General features: G+C 42.2%; 8 protein-coding genes across 13 annotated transcripts in view; 4 read left to right on the top strand and 4 right to left on the bottom strand.

Moving 5' to 3' along the window:
• LOC109545362 (Usher syndrome type-1G protein homolog) overlaps nucleotides 1-2290 on the top strand; it is a 3885-nt gene extending 1595 nt beyond the window's left edge. The window contains exons 2-7 of the mRNA XM_019916024.2: nucleotides 393-536; nucleotides 610-889; nucleotides 1057-1335; nucleotides 1404-1711; nucleotides 1765-1880; nucleotides 1940-2290. Coding sequence (XP_019771583.1) covers nucleotides 393-536; nucleotides 610-889; nucleotides 1057-1335; nucleotides 1404-1711; nucleotides 1765-1880; nucleotides 1940-2196 — 1384 coding nt within the window. The 3' untranslated portion in view covers nucleotides 2197-2290. The remainder of the gene's footprint in view (nucleotides 1-392; nucleotides 537-609; nucleotides 890-1056; nucleotides 1336-1403; nucleotides 1712-1764; nucleotides 1881-1939) is intronic.
• Nucleotides 2291-2390: 100 nt separating this feature from the next.
• LOC109545361 lies at nucleotides 2391-5192 on the bottom strand. The gene is made up of 6 exons (XM_019916023.2): nucleotides 4739-5192; nucleotides 4366-4681; nucleotides 4112-4308; nucleotides 3797-4053; nucleotides 3562-3745; nucleotides 2391-2632 (listed from the first exon to the last, which is right to left on the bottom strand). Exons 1-6 carry the CDS (start codon nucleotides 5009-5011, stop codon nucleotides 2414-2416), a joined length of 1446 nt encoding a protein of 481 aa, XP_019771582.2. The 5' UTR covers nucleotides 5012-5192; the 3' UTR covers nucleotides 2391-2413.
• On the top strand, nucleotides 3006-3568 carry LOC109545363 (M-phase phosphoprotein 6). Its single transcript, XM_019916026.2, has one exon. It carries the CDS (start codon nucleotides 3090-3092, stop codon nucleotides 3519-3521), a length of 432 nt encoding a protein of 143 aa, XP_019771585.1. The 5' UTR covers nucleotides 3006-3089; the 3' UTR covers nucleotides 3522-3568.
• Nucleotides 5193-5299: 107 nt separating the features above from the next.
• Nucleotides 5300-11831, top strand: LOC109545260 (protein transport protein Sec31A). Of its 2 annotated transcripts, none has more exons than XM_019915839.2 (22): nucleotides 5300-5604; nucleotides 5681-5829; nucleotides 5941-6109; nucleotides 6172-6347; nucleotides 6595-6807; nucleotides 6867-7060; nucleotides 7120-7243; nucleotides 7298-7461; nucleotides 7520-7709; nucleotides 7763-7980; nucleotides 8033-8129; nucleotides 8186-8296; nucleotides 8359-8553; nucleotides 8638-8849; nucleotides 8906-9169; nucleotides 9606-9894; nucleotides 9949-10122; nucleotides 10178-10329; nucleotides 10632-10917; nucleotides 10969-11120; nucleotides 11186-11257; nucleotides 11311-11831. In XM_019915839.2, exons 2-22 carry the CDS (start codon nucleotides 5706-5708, stop codon nucleotides 11497-11499), a joined length of 3765 nt encoding a protein of 1254 aa, XP_019771398.2. In that variant the 5' UTR covers nucleotides 5300-5604; nucleotides 5681-5705; the 3' UTR covers nucleotides 11500-11831. The 2 variants fall into 2 exon arrangements, with proteins under 2 accessions (XP_019771398.2, XP_048519476.1); XM_048663519.1 differs by having other exon boundaries at nucleotides 5671-5829.
• On the bottom strand, nucleotides 11698-12681 carry LOC109545270 (protein aveugle). Of its 2 annotated transcripts, none has more exons than XM_019915852.2 (3): nucleotides 12401-12681; nucleotides 12183-12349; nucleotides 11698-12020 (listed from the first exon to the last, which is right to left on the bottom strand). In XM_019915852.2, the coding sequence occupies exons 1-3, from the start codon at nucleotides 12440-12442 to the stop codon at nucleotides 11882-11884; spliced, it is 348 nt and encodes a 115-aa protein (XP_019771411.2). In that variant the 5' UTR covers nucleotides 12443-12681; the 3' UTR covers nucleotides 11698-11881. The 2 variants fall into 2 exon arrangements, with proteins under 2 accessions (XP_019771411.2, XP_048519482.1); XM_048663525.1 differs by having other exon boundaries at nucleotides 12183-12346; nucleotides 12401-12658.
• A 131-nt stretch (nucleotides 12682-12812) lies between these two features.
• On the bottom strand, nucleotides 12813-15297 carry LOC109545267 (glyoxylate reductase/hydroxypyruvate reductase). 3 transcript variants are annotated; one of them, XM_019915848.2, is made up of 8 exons: nucleotides 15106-15297; nucleotides 14351-14492; nucleotides 14167-14288; nucleotides 13922-14111; nucleotides 13575-13744; nucleotides 13346-13515; nucleotides 13169-13289; nucleotides 12813-13110 (listed from the first exon to the last, which is right to left on the bottom strand). In XM_019915848.2, the coding sequence occupies exons 1-8, from the start codon at nucleotides 15110-15112 to the stop codon at nucleotides 12986-12988; spliced, it is 1047 nt and encodes a 348-aa protein (XP_019771407.1). In that variant the 5' UTR covers nucleotides 15113-15297; the 3' UTR covers nucleotides 12813-12985. The 3 variants fall into 3 exon arrangements, with proteins under 3 accessions (XP_019771407.1, XP_048519480.1, XP_019771408.1); XM_048663523.1 differs by lacking the exon at nucleotides 15106-15297 and adding an exon at nucleotides 14564-14738; XM_019915849.2 differs by lacking the exon at nucleotides 15106-15297 and adding an exon at nucleotides 14620-14738.
• Nucleotides 15298-15478: 181 nt separating this feature from the next.
• On the top strand, nucleotides 15479-17877 carry LOC109545266 (nucleolar complex protein 4 homolog A). Its single transcript, XM_019915847.2, has 4 exons — nucleotides 15479-15910; nucleotides 15996-16328; nucleotides 16526-17003; nucleotides 17062-17877. Exons 1-4 carry the CDS (start codon nucleotides 15577-15579, stop codon nucleotides 17417-17419), a joined length of 1503 nt encoding a protein of 500 aa, XP_019771406.1. The 5' UTR covers nucleotides 15479-15576; the 3' UTR covers nucleotides 17420-17877.
• LOC109545265 (bifunctional coenzyme A synthase) lies at nucleotides 17827-20173 on the bottom strand. Of its 2 annotated transcripts, XR_007280775.1 has the most exons (9): nucleotides 19850-20173; nucleotides 19527-19797; nucleotides 19368-19475; nucleotides 19107-19307; nucleotides 18865-19053; nucleotides 18605-18813; nucleotides 18410-18553; nucleotides 18040-18359; nucleotides 17827-17894 (listed from the first exon to the last, which is right to left on the bottom strand). XR_007280775.1 is itself a non-coding variant. In XM_019915845.2 (8 exons), the coding sequence occupies exons 1-8, from the start codon at nucleotides 20048-20050 to the stop codon at nucleotides 18135-18137; spliced, it is 1548 nt and encodes a 515-aa protein (XP_019771404.2). In that variant the 5' UTR covers nucleotides 20051-20173; the 3' UTR covers nucleotides 18003-18134. The 2 variants fall into 2 exon arrangements, 1 of the variants encoding a protein (XP_019771404.2); XM_019915845.2 differs by lacking the exon at nucleotides 17827-17894 and having other exon boundaries at nucleotides 18003-18359.
• Between the last annotated feature and the right edge of the window lie 614 nt (nucleotides 20174-20787).

Below are 20787 nucleotides of genomic sequence, written 5' to 3'. Positions count from 1 at the left end.
CTTGCTCATTTTGCCTCCGAGAAATGAGCAAAAATGGGACGGAAAACATGGAATTTTGGCATAATCTTGCACCTAAGTGTCTGATATTCAAATTTGGCTTTCTGGGTCAAAACTACTCTAATTTCCTCACTAACGTTGTTACGACTGAATGAACTTTTCAATTCTCTATCCAACGATGCCAAAACGAATTCTGTGGCTCGAATTGTGGGAACTGTGGGAAATTTTGCAATAATCTTGCGCCACCCTTGCATAAAACGACTATCATTTTTCTAATTTCATAAACAACAGAAGACTGTATTTTTTCTACATAACCCCCCCTGGATCCGCCCCTGCTCTACATAAATCACCCTGTATCCTCAGCCAATATCGCAAATTTACAAACTTCTTATTAGAGCTGCAAAAGACGGAGTTTTTGAGATTCTGAAAGAAGCGACCAGCAGAGACTGCAACGGCCGAGATGAGCAGGGCATGACGCCCACCCTCTATGCGGCCTTCTATGGAAATCTAGAAGTCCTCCGGCTTCTATGTGGGCGAGGGTGAGTCTTGCCGCCCTTCCTAAATTCTATGCAAAGACGGTTTTTCGCGTGATCGATGAAATTGTGTTGCTAGCGGCGATCCGGATAAGGCCGATCTGTTTGGAAACACCGCTCTTCATCTAGCGGCTGCTCAGGGCCACATGCGGATCGTGACTTTCCTGGTGAATTTTGGGGCCAACGTCTACAATACGGACATTGACGGAAGAACGGCGCAGGAACTGGCCGGGATCAACAACAAGGAGGACATTCTTCGCTTTCTGGATGGCGTGACTGCCAAGCTGGAAGCCAGCGACAAGAAGAAAGTGAAAGCTATGAAGGAGAAGGCAAAGGAGAACGCTAAGAAGAGGATAAAAGTATTTTAACATTTGTTATTAACAGCAAAGCTCTGGTGAAAAATACTCTAGAAAATATTTGTATTTGTCGAGTCGAGTGCACTGTCCGGACATAAAACCAGAGCTTTTTAAGCCTACCCACACTCTCAGCCACCCATTTTTTTTAAATAAATTGCTCACTCTTTCAGACGTATAACAAACACAAAGCAAAAAGCGAACACATGCATGAGAAACTGGAAAAAAAGCAGACCAAAGACTACAGACCGTCAATGATAAACACCATCAAAGCTCGAATCAAGAGCGGCTCCATGTCGAACTTATCGAACCTGCCTGCGGAAAGACGAAACACGTTCAGCAATTTGGTTATGGGTGGTACCGTGAAGGGTTCCAAAACGATGGGAACCGTCCAGAGGAAAATCATGGCAAAAGGCAACCGTTTGAGCACGCAAAACGAAGACGACTTCAAGGTAAAAACCCCTCAACTACCTAAACAATAGCTGGGCTCATCCGAACTAAAAAAAAAACTAAATTATAGGTAACAACAATTGAAAACGGTAAGGCGTCGATTTCGAAACTATCGGGCATTCGTCGGGACTCTGAGGTAATGTATGGGGGTACTTTGCAAAGGGCGGCTTTTGAGTCGCATCAGCGAGGGCGTTTGGATGGGCTCTTCAACGAGGCGGAGCAGGTGGAGAGCCGGGCGGCTCCTCCTCCGAGCAACGGCATGCTCAGAAGCATTTCCCAGCCGGATTTCTTGGCCGAGCTGCAAAACAATGCCGATAAGCCGTTGCAGGAGCCTTCCAGCATCTTCATCCGGCCGGGAATGGGCAGCATTGTTATCAGGTGGGTTTCTCCAGTGGGTTCCACGCTCGTCTCCATTGTCCATGTGCTCGTAGAAAAAGCCTGAATTCCTTTGGAGGCTTCTACCAAGCGGGGAACAGACCCGAGGAGAGCTCGATTGGATCAGGAGAGAGTTACACACATCGCGCGATCACCGACGACGAACTATCAGGTATGAGCTAACGGTTCAAGTACCAGTGGTCTTTGACAAAACCGCTCTCTCCACCTCAGAAGAAGACTCTGAAGAGGATGAGGAAGACAGTCCGAATGCGCCTCTTCAGCGCTTTTTGACGGCGTTTGGACTAGGCGACTATCTCTCCCGATTCGAAGACCAGAAAATTGACCTGGAAACGCTGCTGATTCTGACCGAAACCGACCTCAAGAGTCTGAACTTGCCTATAGGTCCTCACCGGAAACTCGTTAATGCCATAAGCGAGAGGAAGGCGGCTCTGGAAAACCCCGGAGAAGTTACTGACAGTGCTTTATAAACCGGACTTGATAAAAAATTACTGTAAGAGTATCAATGTGCATGTGGTTACATTATTTATTTAAAAAGACAATTAAATAATTTTGCTAGATCGACAAAGTTGTGAACGTGTTCTTAGAAGTGCGACTCGTTTTTGTGCGTACAGCAACAATTCGCTATCTAACAATGTTACAAGGTAGAATTCCAAAAACTCCATTCAATTTCCCAAATTTCATCTATTAATTGTCGTGATAAGCAATTCCATGTTTGACCAACAGATCTTTTAAGTGCTCAATGGTTTTATCGTCCCGGAGTTTGGTTTTCATTATTTGCTGTTCGTGCGCCTCCAACATTTTGATGTACTTCACTTCCAGTCCGTTTAAAATTTCCTCAAATTCCTCCTTTTGTCCGGTTCTCGTTTGTGCAATCAGCTCGGCCTTTTGCACCTTCAATTGCACCTAAAAATGCTGTGGCTCAAAAACCTTGAGAAACTATATCAAACTTTATTGTGATTTATTTTCCTGACTGTGTAAATATAATTCCAAATCAAATTCATTCCTGGGTTTCAGTCATTTATTATCTCCATTTGATTGATAAATAGAGACAATAAATGACTGAAACCCTGGAATGAATTTGATTTGGAATTGAAACACAGTCAGGAACGTATACACAATGTAAATATAAAAACTATATCCAGCATTAATTGCACTTTAACCTCCAGAAAAATAGCTCCATTTTATAAACACCCTGTATATAATAAAACCGTTTGGAATTGCATGCAGGCAACACACCACCCATGTTATCCACAGATCACCGAGTAACCTCTGTGATCTGTGATGTTAACTTAACCTACAATACCAAGAGTTTGTTTACAATTTACAACTGAACTTATTGCAGTTTGCAACATTCAGAAACATGGAACCAATCAAGAATGTTCGCCTATCAAAGGGAATATTAGAGATGAAGTTTATGAAGAAATCGAGAGAACAGGTTCTAAAAGATCAGGAAGATGCTGAGAGCCAGGAAATGTATTCGAGGGAAATCACTGAGGAAATGAAGAAAAGCGGTCACACCATCTTTCGCGAAGCCAGTATGACGATTTGCAAGGGTTTAGCTGATGGAAGATTGTCGTTCGGGGGCGTGAACCCCGAAGTGGAGAAGCTGATGGAGGCCACATACAACAAAGCCCTCGCCGAAGCTCAGAAGCGGGAGGAGAAGGATGTTAGTGACGAGCACATGGCCAAAGGCTACTCCACACTGGTCAATACGGTAAATAATAAGTTCAAGACCAAAAAGGCTAAGAACAAGAAGTTCCAAAAGCCCAATGCCGCCGAACCGCTGATTTAAAGACTGTTTTAGTTAGCAAGCAATATACTCTAGGGACTACCTGTAAAGCACTGTCTTTCAGCTCCAACTCCTGCTTCAATTGTTCGATTTGCTTTAAATACTCTTTTTCAGTTCTTTGGAAGACTTTGTCCATTTTTGACACGCACTTTTTGAGTACATGAATTTTTTTGTCGCAAGAGCAGCTGGAAACTTGGTTTTTTATCGTAGATAGTTCATTCATGATCCTGTGGAGATTGTCTGGAATGAAATGTTGTTTTGCTTATGGCGGTACTTGCCTTAGGCACTGGCTTTGGATAATTTCAGACAATCTGCAAATTTCGCTGTCCTTCCTGTACAGAACTTCCTCATGTTCGGTCTTGATGCTCAATATTTGTTCTTCGAACATACTGGAGAGTGTTTTTCGTTTTTGCTCATATTCCGCCTCCAAGGACTTTTGCATGTCAAGCACTGCTTTCTCATGGGTCTCCGTTAGTTTGGCCATTTCTTGATTGTACTGGCTTTCAAATAGGGCAACATTGCGGTCATTCTGTGCCTGTGCAGTGTAGATGATAATAATCAGCCGTTGATGATGTTTCTACCGAAACATTTACTTGGTTTTTCGCCGTATTTTCTTCCAGTTGGGTTTTCAGCTTCTGGATAACGCCATTCAGCTGATTATTTTGCTGTATCATCTCGGACAATCTCAATTGCAAGGCGGCAATGGTTTTCTTCCAGTCCTGAGACAAGTAGTTGGTGTCCTTCAGAAGCTTTAAAGTGTTGCTCAGCTTTGCGTCTTGGTCTTTTCCACCTGCAGATATGATTCCTTATTTTGTTGTATCAAAAAGACACTGAAAAGGAGTCGTACCTTCAGTGAGCACGAAGCAGTCGGGCTCAGTAGTGCCTTTTTCAAGGCGCTCTTCATTTGAACCTGCGGTCACTTCAGATAAATCCGACCAGGAGTCATCGTCAACAAATGGGGACTTTGAAGCGGTAGCAACAAGATCTGCTTCTCTAAGATCAACCGGCTCTCCACAGCACAAATCTGTGCGCTTGTTTCCCACTGTGCTCTCAGCGTTTATTCTGAGTAATTCTTGATCTGATTCAAAATGTTCTTCAATTTTCCAACCCTTCACCTTATCTTCAAATGATTGTGTTTGCTTTCGCTGTTCAGATGCGGGATTCTAAAAAATACGTTCAAATATTCGACTGTTCCAAAACAGAGAAATTGTAGTACTTACATGAAAAGTTTGGGCCTCTTGGCACAACTCAGTCAATTTCCCATTGGGTGGTGCTTCATTGAAAGGCGGTAAAAGCTTATTGGCTTGAATTTGTCGGCACAGTTCAGCCAAATAAAAATTCCTCAGGACTTTGTCCTGGTTGGAAGCGCTGAGTTTCTCCAGCCAAAATCTGCATTGTAACAGATATCGGGTCGAACTGATGTGTGGAATGTGCTGGCGAATAACACAGAGAATTTTCCTGAATTCCACTTCTAAATCATCTTGCTGGTCCATGCTACTTGCCGGTGAATTGCACGAATTCACTGTGCACTTTGTAAAATTGATGGAAATTCTTCAACACAGCAAGAGTGTACAGATAAATGGAATAAAGCAACAAAAAACTAAAAAGTGACTGTTTTAGGAGGATTATGAGCATTTTGACTGCGACATTCTGAGTTTGTCAGAGACCGACAAGCTCTACTGCCAGAGTTGATGAAAAACACTGGGTTTTTAAATTATTCGCGCCTATCGCAGCGTTGTCACATCCTTAAACCCAATTAAGTAGCGTCAAACTGAAAACTTCAACCCACTTTCAGTGACGTGGGCCGGTCAGTTAGACAATGTTGTTGTGCTAAAAACTCAATCATTTTGGCAAAAAACTACTTTTTTTCTCACATTAATTGCAAAAGAATAGTGGTTTTTAAATATACACTTCAAAGGAAGTGCCCGACAGTAAATTTGCATTTTTTAGAGGCCCAAAATCACTGGGTTTACGGGTTTTGCTGCCACTGTAGCTGTCAGAGTCATCTGAGCCACGTTGGAACCTCCAGATTTTTGTAAATAATTTCCCAGCTGAATTAAATGTGCCCTTAAAACACGCATTTTCAGTGAGTGAATAATTCAGTCTATATACACGCAACTAGGTAAATTTGAGAATTTGTCTCAACTAATAGCTTTTTGCAGGTATTATCCGACTCAAAGGAGCACTATGAAGGTGAAGGATATAGAGCGAACTGCCAATGTGGCCTGGTCTCCTAAGAACCAGAGCCCCATCTACTTAGCAGCTGGCACGGCGGCTTCGCAGCTAGATGCTTCATTTAACACTAATGCGGGTAAGAGTTATTAATTGCTATTTTTATATTTCGTTAACGCCCCAAATAGTCTTTTGCTACTTCGTCGTCGCTAGATTTCTATGTCTTAAAAAACGCTTCGACTAATTTCAGCTTTGGAGATTTATGCGCTCAATATAACTGAGCCTGGACCTGACACACGATTGGTTTCAACTTTGGCGAGCGAACACAGATTCCATAAACTCATTTGGGGTTCCTCAGGCGCTGATCCAATTGGAACGATAATCGCGGGTTGTGACGATGGATTGTTGCAGATTTACAGGTATTTGCGTGGATTCCTTTGATGCCAAACCATAACTAATTGATGAAATTTTCCCCTTACAGTGCGTCCAAACTTTTGAAAACTGAAAGCGCCCTAATCAGCAAGCAACAGACGCATTCGGGACCAGTGCATGCACTAGACTTTAACAGTTTCCAACAAAATCTGTTTGCTTCTGGTGCTGGAGATTCCGAGATCTTCATTTGGGACTTGAATAACACCAGTACCCCGATGTCTCCAGGTAATGCGCCCCTATATTCTCATTATATCCAAAAGCCAAATTTTTCCTCCAGTCTACTTTTCGTAAATATTTTACTCGAAAAATCTTCAAAATGATTCCCTATTAACATTCAGTCGGATTTAATTTTTTGCGCACGCATCAGGACTATTAAGTGAGTACATAACTTACGAATAAAAATTCACTGAGGAAAAACGCATAACCCACGCAATTCTTCCTTAGCGCGAACTAAAACACTTTAATTCGGTAGGTACAAAGTCGCAGCCGCTAGAAGACGTTTTATCAGTGGCGTGGAACAAGCAAGTGCAGCACATTTTGGCCTCATCCTTTGCGTCGAAATGCGTGATTTGGGATTTGCGGAAAAATGAGCCGATTATTAAGCTAACGGACACTGTCTCAAGGATCAGATGGAAGACTGTCGCTTGGCACCCTGAAGTAGCCACCCAACTGTGCTTGGCATCAGGTCTGTCTCTCATTTGTTGAAATAGTGGCTCAAATTTTAACAAGGTATTTTTCTTGCAGAAGAAGATCACTCGCCAGTGATTCAAGTGTGGGACCTCAGGTTTGCCACCTCTCCGCTTAAAACCCTGGAAAATCACCAACGCGGAGTTTTAGCGATTTCCTGGTGTGAGCACGATTCGGACCTGTTGGTTAGTTGCGGAAAAGATGACCGAATTCTATGCTGGAACCCCAATTCCAATCAGCCGAACGGCGAAGTGAGTTCACTTCAATACCATTTACTTCAAAACGCGTACTTCATTTTCAACTGGTTTAGGTTTTGTCGGAAATAGCAAAAACCAACCAATGGAGTTTCGATGTTGTGTGGTCCCCAAGGAATCCTGCTTTAATCGCTTGTCCCAACTATGATGGGCATGTATCAGTGTATTCTCTCATGGGAGGTAAATGGATACAGATATATGCACCCTGCAAACCTCTAATACTTTTCGCTTCAGGAAAGACTCAACAGATCCAGACTACCAACAAGATAGCGGACAGTTTCCCCGGAATGGACGGCTTTGTGAAAGCTCCTACTCAACAGCAGTCTCATGTTACGGTCAGTGTGGACCCTAGCAAGCCTCCGAAGTGGCTGCGAAGACCCGTTGGGGCTAGTTTTGGGGTAAATACATGTATATACTTGGCTAGATTTTCCCGGTCCATGTTGACTTCGGTTCTAGTTTGGAGGAAAGTTAATCAGTTTTGCACATAACAAAGAGGCGGTGGCTCAAGCTCAACAAAACATCCAGCCAGGCCAGGCGCCCCCATATATTAGCAGAAGTGTTGAAGTCAGTCAAGTTATCACCGAAGATGAGTTTGTTCAGAAGTCCGCTGAACTTGAGGCTGCCCTGGAAAACGGCAACTTCATAGGTGAGTTTTATCGGCTGCGGTTTATGAACAAAAATTACACAGTATTTTTGCAGAATATTGCATAAACAAATCCAGTGAAACGAATGATCAGCACAAAAAGTACATCTGGCACTTTCTCAAGGCGAACTTTGAGCAAAATCCCCGAGCTGAGTTGTTGAATTTGCTGGGATATAGAATTGAGGATGTGAATATCAAGCTGGACCGTCACATCGGGCAGCGCGTTTTACAAAATAGCGTTGATGGGCTGACTAACGAATTTGCCGGAAATAGAGTGAGTTAATGACTTGTTAGTGCGACCACACAGTCAAATTGCGTTTCTGTAGATCGAAGACTATGAAAACCAGGATCCGTTTGATAATATTTCCAATCAAAACAACACCGGCAAGCCAGCAAGTCCGTTTAAAATCAAGACCAATGACGGTGAGTTATGGTGTTTGTAACCCAAACAGGGATTTTCAAACGTGTTTTTCTATCAGACCCTGAAGGTTTGATCACTCAGGCTTTGTTGCTGAACAATGTGGAAGCTGCCGTCGAGCTTTGTTTAAAAGCTGAAAAGTATGCTGATGCTCTGATTGTAGCAACGACAGGTTAGTTTAGTCAATTTTTATTAGGCGATGCAGCTGAATGGTAATATTTGGGGAATTTTCAGGCGGCCCAGACCTTCTAGCGAGAACTCAACACCAATATTTGGAAAAATCCCAGGGTTACGTGTCCAATTTGATATCCGCTATGATTTCCGAAGATTGGGGTGCAATAATCAATAACTGTGATATCGCCAGTTGGAAAGAGGCCTTGGCTGCCGCATTGACTCATGCCTCTGAGGAGGATTTGCCTATTTTGTGCGGTAAGACTTCTTAGAAAATCGGCGGTTGATTCAATCTCCACGTTTAAAAAAATCATTTTTTATCTTTCCATGTTATTTTTTCAGAACAACTTGGCAGTAGATTGGAAGCCGAGAGCAAGACCAATGCGAAATTCGCTCAAGACGCTCAATTGTGCTACATATGCTCTGGTAGTTTCGAGCGATTGGTAGCTAGCTGGAGTGGAGACGCTGTCACTTCCACCAAAGATCTTCAAGAGCTAGTGGAACTGGTGTCTTTCCTGCAAAAATCCATTGAACAGCAAGGAAAACGAGTACAGGTAAGCTATGGGTATAGAAATGTCCGGTATTTCTTCATAAGGTTTTTTTATTGCAGATTTCAGGAGCTCTCGCCGATCTTCTCTCTCAATATGCCTCGCTGCTGGCGGCTCAAGGCAACCTTGAAACGGCCCTCTCTTACCTGGGATCGTCTCAGAATGAGAAGGTCTCCAGCTTGAGGGATCGCCTGTTGACCGCTTTGGGTCAGAAGCCTTTGAATATTCAGGAAATGCGCCAGCAGCAAGCGAACAGGCGTAGTAGCACGCGATCGTCGCAGTCCGGTTATCCTGCGGGTGCTTTCAACGCTGCAAATGCTTTCCATGTAAGCGACACTTCACTTATACAGCTAGCTAAGGTCGTTTGCAGTGCCAATGATGAGAATACTAGTCTGAGTCCAGACAAAAAGCTTGCAGCTCGCCTTTGTAATCTTGGTAGTCGGTGTATAAAATCCGGCAACTGTAAACCCGAAGGTACACTAAACAAGCAACTGGAAAAGTTGCACCTTGAAAAGAAAAAGAGCTCGCTAAGGATATAGAGCCTTTCTTTTCACCGGTGTCACATACATAGAACTGCACAGAATCTTCTTCTCCTGTCGTTTCGGGCGATGAAGAAACTGTCCGGTTTTTACCCGAATGGGTAGAGTAATGCAAGTTTTCTGTGATTTTTCTTTAGTAATCTGAGGCAATCTCTAGAGCAATTCGGTGCCTGTATATGTAGAGAGCACTTTTGAATGTTGCTGCAACTTTGTGGAGTTTCAGCCTAACCAGATGGGAGCTCAACCTGCGCCTGCTATTGTTCAGGCTCCTCCGTTTGGCAACTTCAACATAGGTCTGCCCAACGCTTCCGGGCTTAGCCAAGGCTGGCAAACGCAGGCGGTGGGACTTTCGGCTCCTGCAGCTGCGCCACCCGCTCAACCCTGGCAGCAACCGCCCCAAGTGGCGCCGCCCGCTCAGCCTTGGCAGCAACCGCCCCAAGCTCCGCCACCAAAGCCGTTTTCGCCTGCACCTGCCCAGCCTTTGCGGCCTGATAGTGTCGGTTCTAACAAAGGTGGGGCTTTCTGCTTTTGAATCGTTTTTCATATAACGGGTTTGATTTCTGCAGGTGGACTTTCTCGGAAATATCCACGGGATCCGTCGGTTACTAATAGTCAGTACCCGTCGCTCAATCCGTATACGCCAGTACCCAACCAATCAGGCTTTGATAGTGCTAATGCCTATAATGCAAGTGCAACTGCTGGCCCGTACGGGCAGATGTTTCAGCCCTCTGGCCCTGCAGGTTTGTTTGTCTTGCCAATATAATCGGCTGCTTAATTGGGCATTTTTCCAACCAGCAATTCCGCAAATGCCTATGCTGAATCCCACGCCATTGGTTCAGGCAGCGCAGCCTGCTGTCGAGGCGGCTCAGCCGGTTAGAAACTACCAAGCGGAGGCGCCCCCGGGCTGGAATGATCCTCCCGCCTTCAACAGGCCAACGAGAACTCAGGTAAATTAAAAACCCTCAAATTCCCGACTTTTCTTGATAATGGGCTGAACTTCTTGTACGATTTTTTTAAAGCGAAATGTTGCTGAGCGAATTATGTCCCCAATTCATTCGGGGAGCCGCTTATGGAGAAAGGTACTAGAAGTGCTTTAGCAGCGTTTCGGATCTAATCTCATTTGTGGCTTGTTTCGAGCATGATTTTTTTGTGTTTTTCCAAATGATTCAAATAGCCAAAGTTTCTTCGATTCGAACTAGCAATGAGAGTTAGATGTGCGTTCTAATAGGTGATGTTCTTTACCATTTAGCCTGAGTTAGTGGCTGCCGAACCGATAACGCATCCGATTTATGGATCAGCTCCGGCTCAACCCGCTTCGAATGGATATGGATATGGTGGGGACCAGCCTGGACAGTTCCAGCCGCCCCCAATGCAACCGTACGGCTCCCAGCCGCCGACTAGTTTCAACCCGCCTGCAGCCCCGCCATCGGGAGCCTTTCAGCCCGCCAATGCCGCCCCATATGGGGCTCCAAACTTTAATTACGCGCCGCCCGCCGGCTCTTTTAACCCCAGCAACTTTAATCAAAACGCTATAGGTGAGTGAGGGATTTTCCATAATTATTCCGAATATTCAGAATTTTTTTTAGGGGGAACTGCTTCACCAAAGCCGCCAGCAGCTGCACCCACGCCAGTTGTTGCACAACAAGTTCAAAAGGCCCCTTTACCGCCAGAACATGAAGTACTGCAGCGGGTTTTTAATGAATTAAAGGAGAGGTGCAACAGTACCGCCAGCAATCCGGTAAGCAGTTGAAATGAACCTCTTCTGTAGACTGGTGAATATGAAATGAATTTGGTTGTTCTTAGCAAACGAAGCGGAAACTGGAGGATGTAGGCAGGAGACTTGAAACATTGTACGACAGTCTTCGAGGCAATAAGGTGATTTAAAAGCAAGCTGCTTGAATACCGTTGTTAAATCATGCCATTTTCAGTTGTCTCCGAATGCTTTGGCTGCTCTACATCAAATAGTTCAGTTCGTCCAGACTGGGGAATATAGGGGCTGCTTGCAGCTCCACACGCAATTAGTGCAAGGCCCCGATTTTGCCCAAATCGCAAATTTTATGCCGGGAATCAAAGTATTGATACAATTGGCCTTACAGTTGCACGTTTATTTAAGTTAGGCCCTGCAGTAACCTGATGAGTTTGTAGATCTAATCTAAATAATGCAATTGCGGCAATTTGAGTCCGATTCTGGTTGGCAACTTGTGGGGTTCGCGAGCAAAGCGAATTGTTGCGGTTGTAGATATTAACAAACTAATATAAAAAGGAATTTATACTATACACTTAGTGGATTGTGTGCGCGGAAGAAACCAGAGTAGTTTTGGTAAATCCAGGTTTATATTAAACCAGTAAAAGTTTGTGTACACATTTGAAAACTTCAATCGGTTAGGCGTATATACATCATAATATTAAGTGCTTTAATAAGGTGTTAAAAATACATAATTTTGTACTTTTTTGTCTAATTCTTTATTTTCCTTTCCTCAGTGTTGACGGGAAAAGGCATTATGTTTTAATTGCATCGAATCCAAAGCTATTTGTTCGTCGTTGCAAGTCCCTAATTTCGATTATATCAGTTTTCAGCCTTAGCTTCAAGATTTCCCTCCAAAGAGCCTCACGATGGCTCGCATCACTGATGCCTAGTCTGAAACGATAGAATATATTCATTTCTATCGGATTTTTTTGTAAAAATGAATATGCCTGGGTTGTGAATATTACAGTAGATCATTGAACATTTATTCGCTTTTACTAATAATTTCCTCTTGAAGACAAGGTATTGAAAAATCCGTTTAAAGTTGGAACTTACCTAGTCAGGGAGTTGTCATTCATTCTGATCAAAGCTCTTCCAGTTATATCATGTTGAACGAAATTGTCCGCATAAAGCGGATGATAGTCGCCGCAGTGCCTTCTAAGCCAGTTTTGTACATCCCGAACGTTCCACTCATAGACAGACTTTGGTTTATTCGTTCGCTGCTATAAAGTGCACCATTTGAAGACAACGAAGTTAACTAAACAAGAACTCACTTTAGGCTTATTGTTTGTCGTACTTAGGGCCTCCTCAACCATTTTTTTGCGAGAAGCATTCGATTTTCAAGCAGTGTTAGGTTTTTTGGTTATCCCATATATAAAAGTTACTATTCAAGTAGTTCGTTTGTTCGATGAGAAATCCAATGTTCCCATTGATTTGAGCACCATGCCCGTCATGAAACTATTCAAGTTTTATTCCGGAAAGCACTTTAAAAAATTAAGTATTGTTTGGTATCAGGTTAGGTTAATTTTGCTGTCTTTGTCATTGTGATTGTCAGACTTATTACTGATTTCAGGTCTAATAATTGAAATGCGTTCTGTATTACCGACAGAGTGTGATTTTTTGTCAGTTTTTTGTTGTTTGGTCCAAGTTGATGTGGTTTGCTGCAAAAAAATAACACTTAGAGGGTCGTACTGAAAATATTTAATTGAAAATCTAAATAGTAATAATATAATAAGTGCCGAAACATTTCAATGGCGTTTGCCTTTACGTGACTCAAGCAGCAAAATTTGGAAACTGAAAGTGGTTGTTTACTAACTAAACTTAAATAAAAAAGTAGAAAATGTTTGAAAAGCCCTGAATTATGGTAAAGGAACCGGAGAAATCAGTTCTTCGCCAGCCAATCCGGCCAAAATATTCTCAGCTGTTAGCTTCGCCATAGCATTTCTCGTATTTCCAGTTGCACTGCCAATATGAGGCGTCAACACTGAAAGCGCAAGTTTCAGAGAACGAAAACTTTCAAAAACAAGGCGATGGCCACCTACCAACATTTGGCAATTTCAGCAACTCGCTATCAGTGTTTAACGGCTCGGGAATCATCACATCTAAGCCTGCAGCGAAAATCCGCCCTGCCTTTAAAGCTGCTATCAGCGCATCCTGATCCACCTGAAAACACAAACAGTTTTATGTGTTAGTGAGTTGAGAGGGAAAATGGCCCTTACCAGTTGGCCTCTGCTGATGTTAATGAGAATGCCATTCTTTTTCATCTTGGCGAAAAAGGCTTCATTGCACATGTTCATAGTTTCATTAGTCAGAGGAGCTGAGAGGAAAATGAAGTCACTGCGTCTGGCCAGCTCATCGAGATTCACAAATTCGTAGCCCAGATCCTTTGCTACAACAACCACATTGGAGTTTAAAAGGGGGGGAAATTTCCCCACTTGTGTTAAGAACCTTGAGGCTTTTCCTTGTGCCCAGTATAGAGGATCTTGTGCGCGTCGAAGCCTTGAAGCCTTTTGGCAATTGTTTGCCCAATCCGGCCCAAGCCTACTATCCCAATGGTAGACCCGGCTATATCCTGGCCAAGCATCCACTGGGTGTCAAACTCCTTCACCCAAGTACCCCTTTAATGATACATTGATAATTGCACAATCATGCTTTTAGGTGAGCACGCGCTTTCCATAAGGTCCCACAATCAATTTCGATTCAGTTCATTCTCATCATCAGGTCAGAAGCTCAGTTGATGGCAAATAACGGAATCGAAATCGGTTCTAGAGACGCAACGCAAATAGATTTCGTACCGCTCTATATGCTGGCGGCCTTCGGGATATCGCCTGGCAGCCGCTAGAGCTAAGAGCATGGCAATGTCTGCTACAGCACCATTGAGCACGTTCGGTGTGTTTGACAATTTGATGCCGCGAGCTTTTACTTCTTCTAGATCGATGTGATTGTACCCTACTGACATGGTTCCAATCACTTTTAACTGCGGGCCTGAAACAGGATTTTGAGAGTGAATTGGGGTAAAGAGGCTTGATTCTGCTGGCACCTGCGGCGTCTAATATTTCTTTGTCTATGCGGTTGTGCGTAGCCCAAAATAGGGCATCAACGCCGCGGACGTCTTTGAGAATTGCGGCTCTATCATGGCTGGTGCTAGTTGTGACTTCATATCTGGAAAGTTTAGGGTGGCGATAGAGCCTTTGATATAGAGCAGCAGTCTGATTTAGACTTACTTATCAGCAAGCAGCTTATAGGCGATCTGTGGCACTGTCGGGTTGGCTATCAGTATCTTCAATCTGGACATTTTCTCAGTTGTTGGTGATCCGCTGATGGTTGCGACCAGAACGCATAATCCCAACAATTGCAAAATTTGGTCTAGAACATTTGACAATTGGAAATTAAGGTTCAGTTCATAAAAAAGCCGATTTTTTTAATGTTTTCCTCACTTTCTGCCTTCTGAAACTTTTTTCAAATAATTTCTTTTGCGGCCTTGGATGTTTACACTATAATTCTATTTACACATTTTTTAATTGAGTTTTACACTGTAAAGTAGCATTTTAAAGCTAACAAGTTCTTCTCAACTGCAATGCTAGTGACAGGTGTTGTCAATGTCAATAGATTAAAACAAAGTCGCGTTTTGTCAATTATTGTAGACATTTTGTTAAATTTTATGATTCTTTATGGCCACAAGCACTGTTTAAGTTGCTTTTAGTAAAATTATACATAAAACCGCCATTTGCAGGTTTTGAAGCCGATTAAAACAAGTTCGAAAGCGGTTTTTCTTGCAATGCACTCGGAATATACCAGAGGCTCAGAAAAATTGACACTGAAAAAACCAGCATATTTTCACCAAGAAAACGAGTCTGGCAGATGTGACAGCATACTATTTTTCGTCAATTTATTAAATTAATTTTTTATATAATTATTAAAAATTTATTAAATAATCACACCAAATGTGTTAAACGTGAGTGAGTCAGTAAATACTTACATGACATACCCACTCGCGTTAAATGCTACAAATTTAGGTTCTTCTAGAACATTTGCGGACTATATGAAGTTTTCCTTGCACACTGTCCACTGACCTTTGCAATATTATTTGATCAATTTATTTTCTTGTTCCTACCCAAGACCCGACATTCTAGTTCTTTCAACATTCATATGCTGAGATTTCTCTCGATACAAAGCTGATATGCCAAGGTCAAAAATTCCAATCGGTTTCAATTATTCCCCCGATTTCAGCCACAATATTAACACAGTTTTAAAATCGCATGGTTGAGTTTAATTATTTATCACACTTGCGAGCCTTGATGGCCAACTCCCTAGATGTCACCCGACGGAAGACTTTTGACAATTATCCGATTTGATAGTCGGGCAAGCTAACCACACTTTTGGACAGGCTGTTGTTTTGCCCGGATTGTCGAAAGTGCAGCATACCTTCGTGTAGCATCCGAAAGTGAAAATGGCCCATCCGGAAAAACCGACCAAAATTTCCAAACTGCTGCGGATTAAGGCGCAAGAATTTCTAAGTTGCACGGAGAATACGGCAGGTTTTCTGCAAATAATCAGGCATTTTGAATCTGGGGCGGACACAGCATCCTGTTTACTCGCGTTGGACATGATTTTCACCCATTTGCTGAAGGACCGTAAAATGCACTTTGAAATTGTTCCTTTGAAAGCTGTGGAGCGATCCGTGGAAAACGACAAGAGAAAGTGGCTAATGGATACATATGAGGAATGTTATATAAAAATACTGGACTGTATGGATCATGACAATTCAAAAGTCGGTCTGCAAGGTGAGTCAATAGTTTTACTATCCAAATAATTTGGTTTATTCAACGTCTTCATCACTACTAACAAACTCGTTGGGGGGAATTTCAGCGCTGTCCACTGCTATGAGCCTTTTGGCCACTGAATGTAGACATCCACTGCTAAGATACACCTCAGACCAAGAGAACTACTTTCCTGTTAATAAGCTGAGGTCGGTTTTGATGAAATTGTTGTCGGTCAAACGGAACAACACGCCTCTGATCAATAAACACACCGAGTATTTAATATTCGATGACATTTTGTTTTACACGTGGAAACTACTACCATCTCTAACAGCCAAGTCTAATCCCAATGAGCTCTATATTATGAACTATCTATCGCTGTTGGAGAAAATGCAGATCTATCCTAATGCTGAAACAAAACATCTATGTGGAGAAGACCAAGGTAAGATTGACTACTAATTAATTTTCTCCACGTCCACGTCATACCATTGTTTGAACCAAATTTTCATGTTTTATTCTGTTTAGTTCTTGTTAAATAAATCACTATTTATTAAGCCACTTTAGTTCTTCCTTACCTATTTGCTTTAAATATCTGCCATCGTTCTTCGGTACTTTTGAAAATAGCGTTTTCTTTTGCAGCATCACTTATCAACTTTGACGAAACATTAACAAAGAAAAACCTAAACAGAGTGTGGCAGTGTATAATGCTTTGGGAACATACTCAGGAAACGCATCGCCAACTTTTAGTCGTCCTACTCGAAAAAGTGTTAGTTCATCTGGACAAACCGTTGATCCTCACCGACTTCCTAATGGACTCTTTGGACGTCGGCGGCCCTGTCAGCTTGTTAGCATTACAAGGCATTTTCACGATGATCCAAGTGCATAACTTGGATTATCCCAATATTTTCGCCAAACTATATTCCATGTTCGAACCAGAAATTTTTCATACAAAATACAAGGCCCGGCTGTTCTATTTGGCGGATTTGTTTCTCAGTTCTACGCATTTGCCCGAAATGCTGGTCGCAGCTTTTGCTAAAAGACTTGCCCGGCTGGCCTTATTGGCCCCTTCCGAGGATATCATTATTATCTGCCACTTTGTAGGAAATTTAATTTTAAGGTAAGTTCCTAACGCTTTATTTGTCAGGCTGTAGTGAAATACTTTTACATTTTTTTAGGCATCCTGGGTTAAAATACCTGCTACACAATGGCAACGGAGCCATAACTAGTTTAGACCCTTATATAATGGAAGAAAGAGATCCCCTAAAATCAAACGCCATCAATAGTTCCTTATGGGAGTTGCAGACTCTCCAAAGTCATGTTCAGCCTTCCGTAGCGGCTGCAGCCAGATTTATTGGCGCTCCTCTTCCATCAGTCGAATGGGACATTGGTAAAGTATTGGAAAACTCTGGTGATGACATCTTCGACAAGGAAATTAAAAAGATGAGCAAACTGATAGTGTTGCAATTCGAGCAACCGAAAGAACTGACGTTGTCTCGAGGAGATAAAGTCAGTGAATTTTGGGAATTTTCATAATTTGATTTTTAAATAATGTGCTGCCATTTTTAGTCTTTGGAAGATAAAAGCAATGATGTTCACGAAATAGTACGTTGACTCATATTTTCAAGCTTTCCCTACCTGTCACAAGTTCAATACCCAACTTGATAATGAATCTAAACAAAATTTGTCTTCTTAAGACTGATATTAATGAAAGTTATTAATGTGATTGATTAATCTGATATGTTTTTTACCGTTTATATTATAATTAGTAGGCTTTTAACGTATTTAAATTACTACGTTTAGATGCTAGTGATTGGTTACCCTGTTTTGCAATATTCCTGTAAAAAACTGTCCTGAAGCTGTTTGGGACGAATGTTTGAAATTGTTAAACAAGGCCACATCTAATCACTGTTTTGTCACATTCACTGATCGTTTAAGTAGAAGTCGCTGTTAATCGTATTGGTTTATGTAATACATATCTTAGTAGAAAATAACTAGTCTTTGAATTCATCTAAAACCAAAAGTTGCCATTAAGGTCCATTAACTTTGTTTTTTGCCATCACACCACAGTATTATTTCTTGATTGGGGTCTAAAGTTTCTGCTATGGAAACGATCATCAACTTTCCAAAAATATAGCATATAATATAACACGTACCTTGGATAAGGCAATTATAAACATTAAATCTCGTATCTACACGCTAAGTAAACTGTATAAAATTCCCCGTTCTAACACCCGTTGACTAGATATGATTACAGGCCAGATAATCGTATCTGCAGAAGGTCCCAGGCCTTTTCCACTTGCATCTTCGTATACTCGACTTCCCACAAAGGGCAGAACACGACATTGGCTTGTTGAATGTTTTCCTTATTGGACGGTTGCGCAGCCATGCGGCTTTTCGCTTGTTCTTCAGTTAAATTGTTTCTGGTTTTCAGTCTTTCAATTGCTTCCTTTTCGGGAACAAATGTAGTCCAAACCTGACAGAAATGTTGCAAGCCAAGCGCATGAAAGTAAAGATAAGCGTTACCTCATGGCAAAAGGCGTCCCAGCCAGCCTTGGTCAAAATCGCTGCTTCGACACACACCACCCGTGCCTCTGATTTTCGAATGATTCTTTGCACCTCATCTTTAATGGCAGGCCATACAATGTCAGTTAATTTAGTCAATTCGGCCTAAAAATTACCAGTCAGTTTTGTTTTGGAACGAGTGTTCCAAAGACCTACGGGTTTTTCAAACACCAAATTTCCCAAAACTCTTCTATCAATCTCCCCGTCACTATTGAGAATTTCCTTTCCAAACTGACTGATAACTTCCTGGTAACATGCAGCGTTCTTTTGGTAAACTTGATGTCCGATTTTATCGCAATCTATTATGGGAACTCCCATGTTCTTCAAGTGGCTCGTAACGCCTGATTTGCCACTAGCTATGCCACCTAAAATTCCCAGGATTATTCAGAACGATTCCGAAAACGCTGTTTGCTTGCCTGTTAAACCAATCACATACGGTTTGTTTGGAATGTTCTTTTTTTCCAAAGGGTTTAGCAAGGTGCCCAACAGTCTCAATCTTTGATTACTCGAGCTCACTTTAGTTTCCTCGCGAGCTTGCGGGTCAGGTTCGTCGATAAAAGGAATTGGGACGATCACTAGCTCAGCTAGGCTCTTCTGTTTTCTTACTGTAACAATTCAGCTGGTAAAAACTAGCAGTAGATTGATTGATTCGCAGTACTTTCATTAATTTTCTCTCCACCTCTCACAGTTTCTACGCTAACGACGATTACATCCATCGTAGGGTCAACTACTGCTGGACCAAAGGGGTCGGATATTTTGCAAATGTTATATGAAATTTCCGGGCATACATCCATAACGAATTGTTCCACGTTAGCTATTCGGGTGTCCACGTCCTGGATTAATTCCCACAGCAACTTACCTAGAATGAATCCACATTAATAGAAGGCCGAATAACCCTCTCGGTTAGTTTTTTGCTTACTGTGAACCATATTTTCTTCAGTTATTCCAACTGTCACCTTTTCAGAGGCGTGAAGAATTGCATAACTTAAAAGCACCTTGTGTGCTGCATGCAGTCGGTCAAATGTACCTGAAAGTTACATCTTGCCACCTTGGTTTAAGGAAACGATAATCGTGGTACCTCCAAGACAAGCATGTTTATAAACCTGGTCATCTGCTGAATCATCCTGAACTTCGGGGTCCTCAACATTTTCACAATCCACAGTTAAAACGCGATGTTGCTTTGAAACGTTCGTTAGTTTACATTTCATGAAGTTATCAATATCGGCTTTTGAGTATTTCCTATCAAATATAACCACGTCTATGGGGTTGCGAGTGCCTATTTGGGGCACATTGCTTTTCACCCCTGTGAGCAGCACACGAACATCTAAATTGTTACAATGACGTGTTGCCTGGAATGTTCAATAACTACTCATTACGGACGAATATTGCAAAGTATCCAACCTGTGAATAAATGCCGAATATCGTTCTGCTGAGCTTTGGAGGTGTGTTAAACATATGAGAATAGAAGCTTCCTAGAGGCTCATTTAGGGCCGTGAGCAGCTGGATGTAAAGGGTGTGTTTTACCGTTTCCTTCACGTTACTAAGCAACTTATTTATGTGCTTCGGGTTGGACACTATTAAAAGTCCGGTCTTGGCCAACATTGTGCAGAAACACGTCTTCAGACGACCTACATAAATGCAATGTAATTGTTTGTTGATAAGCAAACTTAGGGTTATGTGTCGCACTTGCTGTCATTTTCGCGAAGCGATGACACTCCGTTACCCGCCAATAAATTGTACGATCGTGTGCTATCGGTGTCATTGACACGCACTAGACAAGGACAGTTGGTGAGTAATGGGTGCAAACCTGCAAGTGATTATATAACTCCATGGAATACGACATTTCTGTCAGTTGCTTTTAAAATTTTCGCGTTAGTGTTTCGTTAATGTTTAAAATGTATTTTTCCAGTTTTTTAACGATTGGAAATGCCTTTTAAAGTGAGGATGCGGTGGAAGTCAGCGCTAAACTATTTGCGGCACTTGCTGTTGTTTTCAATGAATAAGTTCGCAACTCAAAAGAAAGTGAGTGGTGTGAGCAGGGATTTAAGCAGGCACGGCTGCTAAAGCCCCTTGGGACCCAAAACCCGCCTACAAATTTTACAAAGAGGCTGGCCTGAGCAGTGCTACAAGCATAGGGGTAAGTAAACTGTTTAAAATTGCTAGGTTGTTTGAGGTAATTGGGAACGCAGTGTAATGGGCAAACAGCGCAAAGTGTGCATAGGAATGTGTAATTTACGAGGTTTGAGAAAATACTCGTTGGTTCAAGTGGGGTAATTGTGTGAAGAAGCTTTACTTAGAACTTGGTTCAGGCAAGTGATTGTTTAACGGCTAAAATCAGG

The sequence above is a fragment of the Dendroctonus ponderosae genome, unplaced genomic scaffold, assembly GCF_020466585.1.
Source record: "Dendroctonus ponderosae isolate FM_Combo_2020 unplaced genomic scaffold, Dpon_F_20191213v2 Dpon_F_20191213_2, whole genome shotgun sequence".
NCBI lineage: Eukaryota > Metazoa > Arthropoda > Insecta > Coleoptera > Curculionidae > Dendroctonus > Dendroctonus ponderosae.
Note: the sequence above shows the minus strand (reverse complement) of the source record. Positions and strands in the feature narration are given on the sequence as shown.

Coding starts and splice junctions, on each gene's coding strand:
- LOC109545265 (XM_019915845.2), bottom strand. CDS start 20,050: ATGTTGGCCAAGACCGGACTTTTAATAGTGTCCAACCCGAAGCACATA. Junction 19,798..19,849: donor TATTCGGCATTTATTCACAG/GTTGGATACTTT, acceptor TGAACATTCCAG/GCAACACGTCATTGTAACAA. Junction 18,814..18,864: donor GTATGTGATTGGTTTAACAG/GCAAGCAAACAG, acceptor TGGGAATTTTAG/GTGGCATAGCTAGTGGCAAA.
- LOC109545267 (XM_019915848.2), bottom strand. Junction 14,289..14,350: donor TATAAGCTGCTTGCTGATAA/GTAAGTCTAAAT, acceptor TAAACTTTCCAG/ATATGAAGTCACAACTAGCA. Junction 14,112..14,166: donor AGAAATATTAGACGCCGCAG/GTGCCAGCAGAA, acceptor ATCCTGTTTCAG/GCCCGCAGTTAAAAGTGATT.
- LOC109545361 (XM_019916023.2), bottom strand. CDS start 5,011: ATGGACCAGCAAGATGATTTAGAAGTGGAATTCAGGAAAATTCTCTGT. Junction 4,682..4,738: donor AAGAGGCCCAAACTTTTCAT/GTAAGTACTACA, acceptor CGTATTTTTTAG/AATCCCGCATCTGAACAGCG. Junction 4,054..4,111: donor AAAATACGGCGAAAAACCAA/GTAAATGTTTCG, acceptor TACACTGCACAG/GCACAGAATGACCGCAATGT.
- LOC109545266 (XM_019915847.2), top strand. CDS start 15,577: ATGGCCCATCCGGAAAAACCGACCAAAATTTCCAAACTGCTGCGGATT. Junction 16,329..16,525: donor TCTATGTGGAGAAGACCAAG/GTAAGATTGACT, acceptor TTTCTTTTGCAG/CATCACTTATCAACTTTGAC. Junction 17,004..17,061: donor GTAGGAAATTTAATTTTAAG/GTAAGTTCCTAA, acceptor ACATTTTTTTAG/GCATCCTGGGTTAAAATACC.
- LOC109545260 (XM_019915839.2), top strand. CDS start 5,706: ATGAAGGTGAAGGATATAGAGCGAACTGCCAATGTGGCCTGGTCTCCT. Junction 6,808..6,866: donor CCAACTGTGCTTGGCATCAG/GTCTGTCTCTCA, acceptor TTTTTCTTGCAG/AAGAAGATCACTCGCCAGTG. Junction 7,462..7,519: donor CCGTTGGGGCTAGTTTTGGG/GTAAATACATGT, acceptor CTTCGGTTCTAG/TTTGGAGGAAAGTTAATCAG.
- LOC109545270 (XM_019915852.2), bottom strand. CDS start 12,442: ATGGTTGAGGAGGCCCTAAGTACGACAAACAATAAGCCTAAA. Junction 12,350..12,400: donor CGACAAACAATAAGCCTAAA/GTGAGTTCTTGT, acceptor TGCACTTTATAG/CAGCGAACGAATAAACCAAA. Junction 12,021..12,182: donor AATGACAACTCCCTGACTAG/GTAAGTTCCAAC, acceptor CTATCGTTTCAG/ACTAGGCATCAGTGATGCGA.
- LOC109545363 (XM_019916026.2), top strand. CDS start 3,090: ATGGAACCAATCAAGAATGTTCGCCTATCAAAGGGAATATTAGAGATG.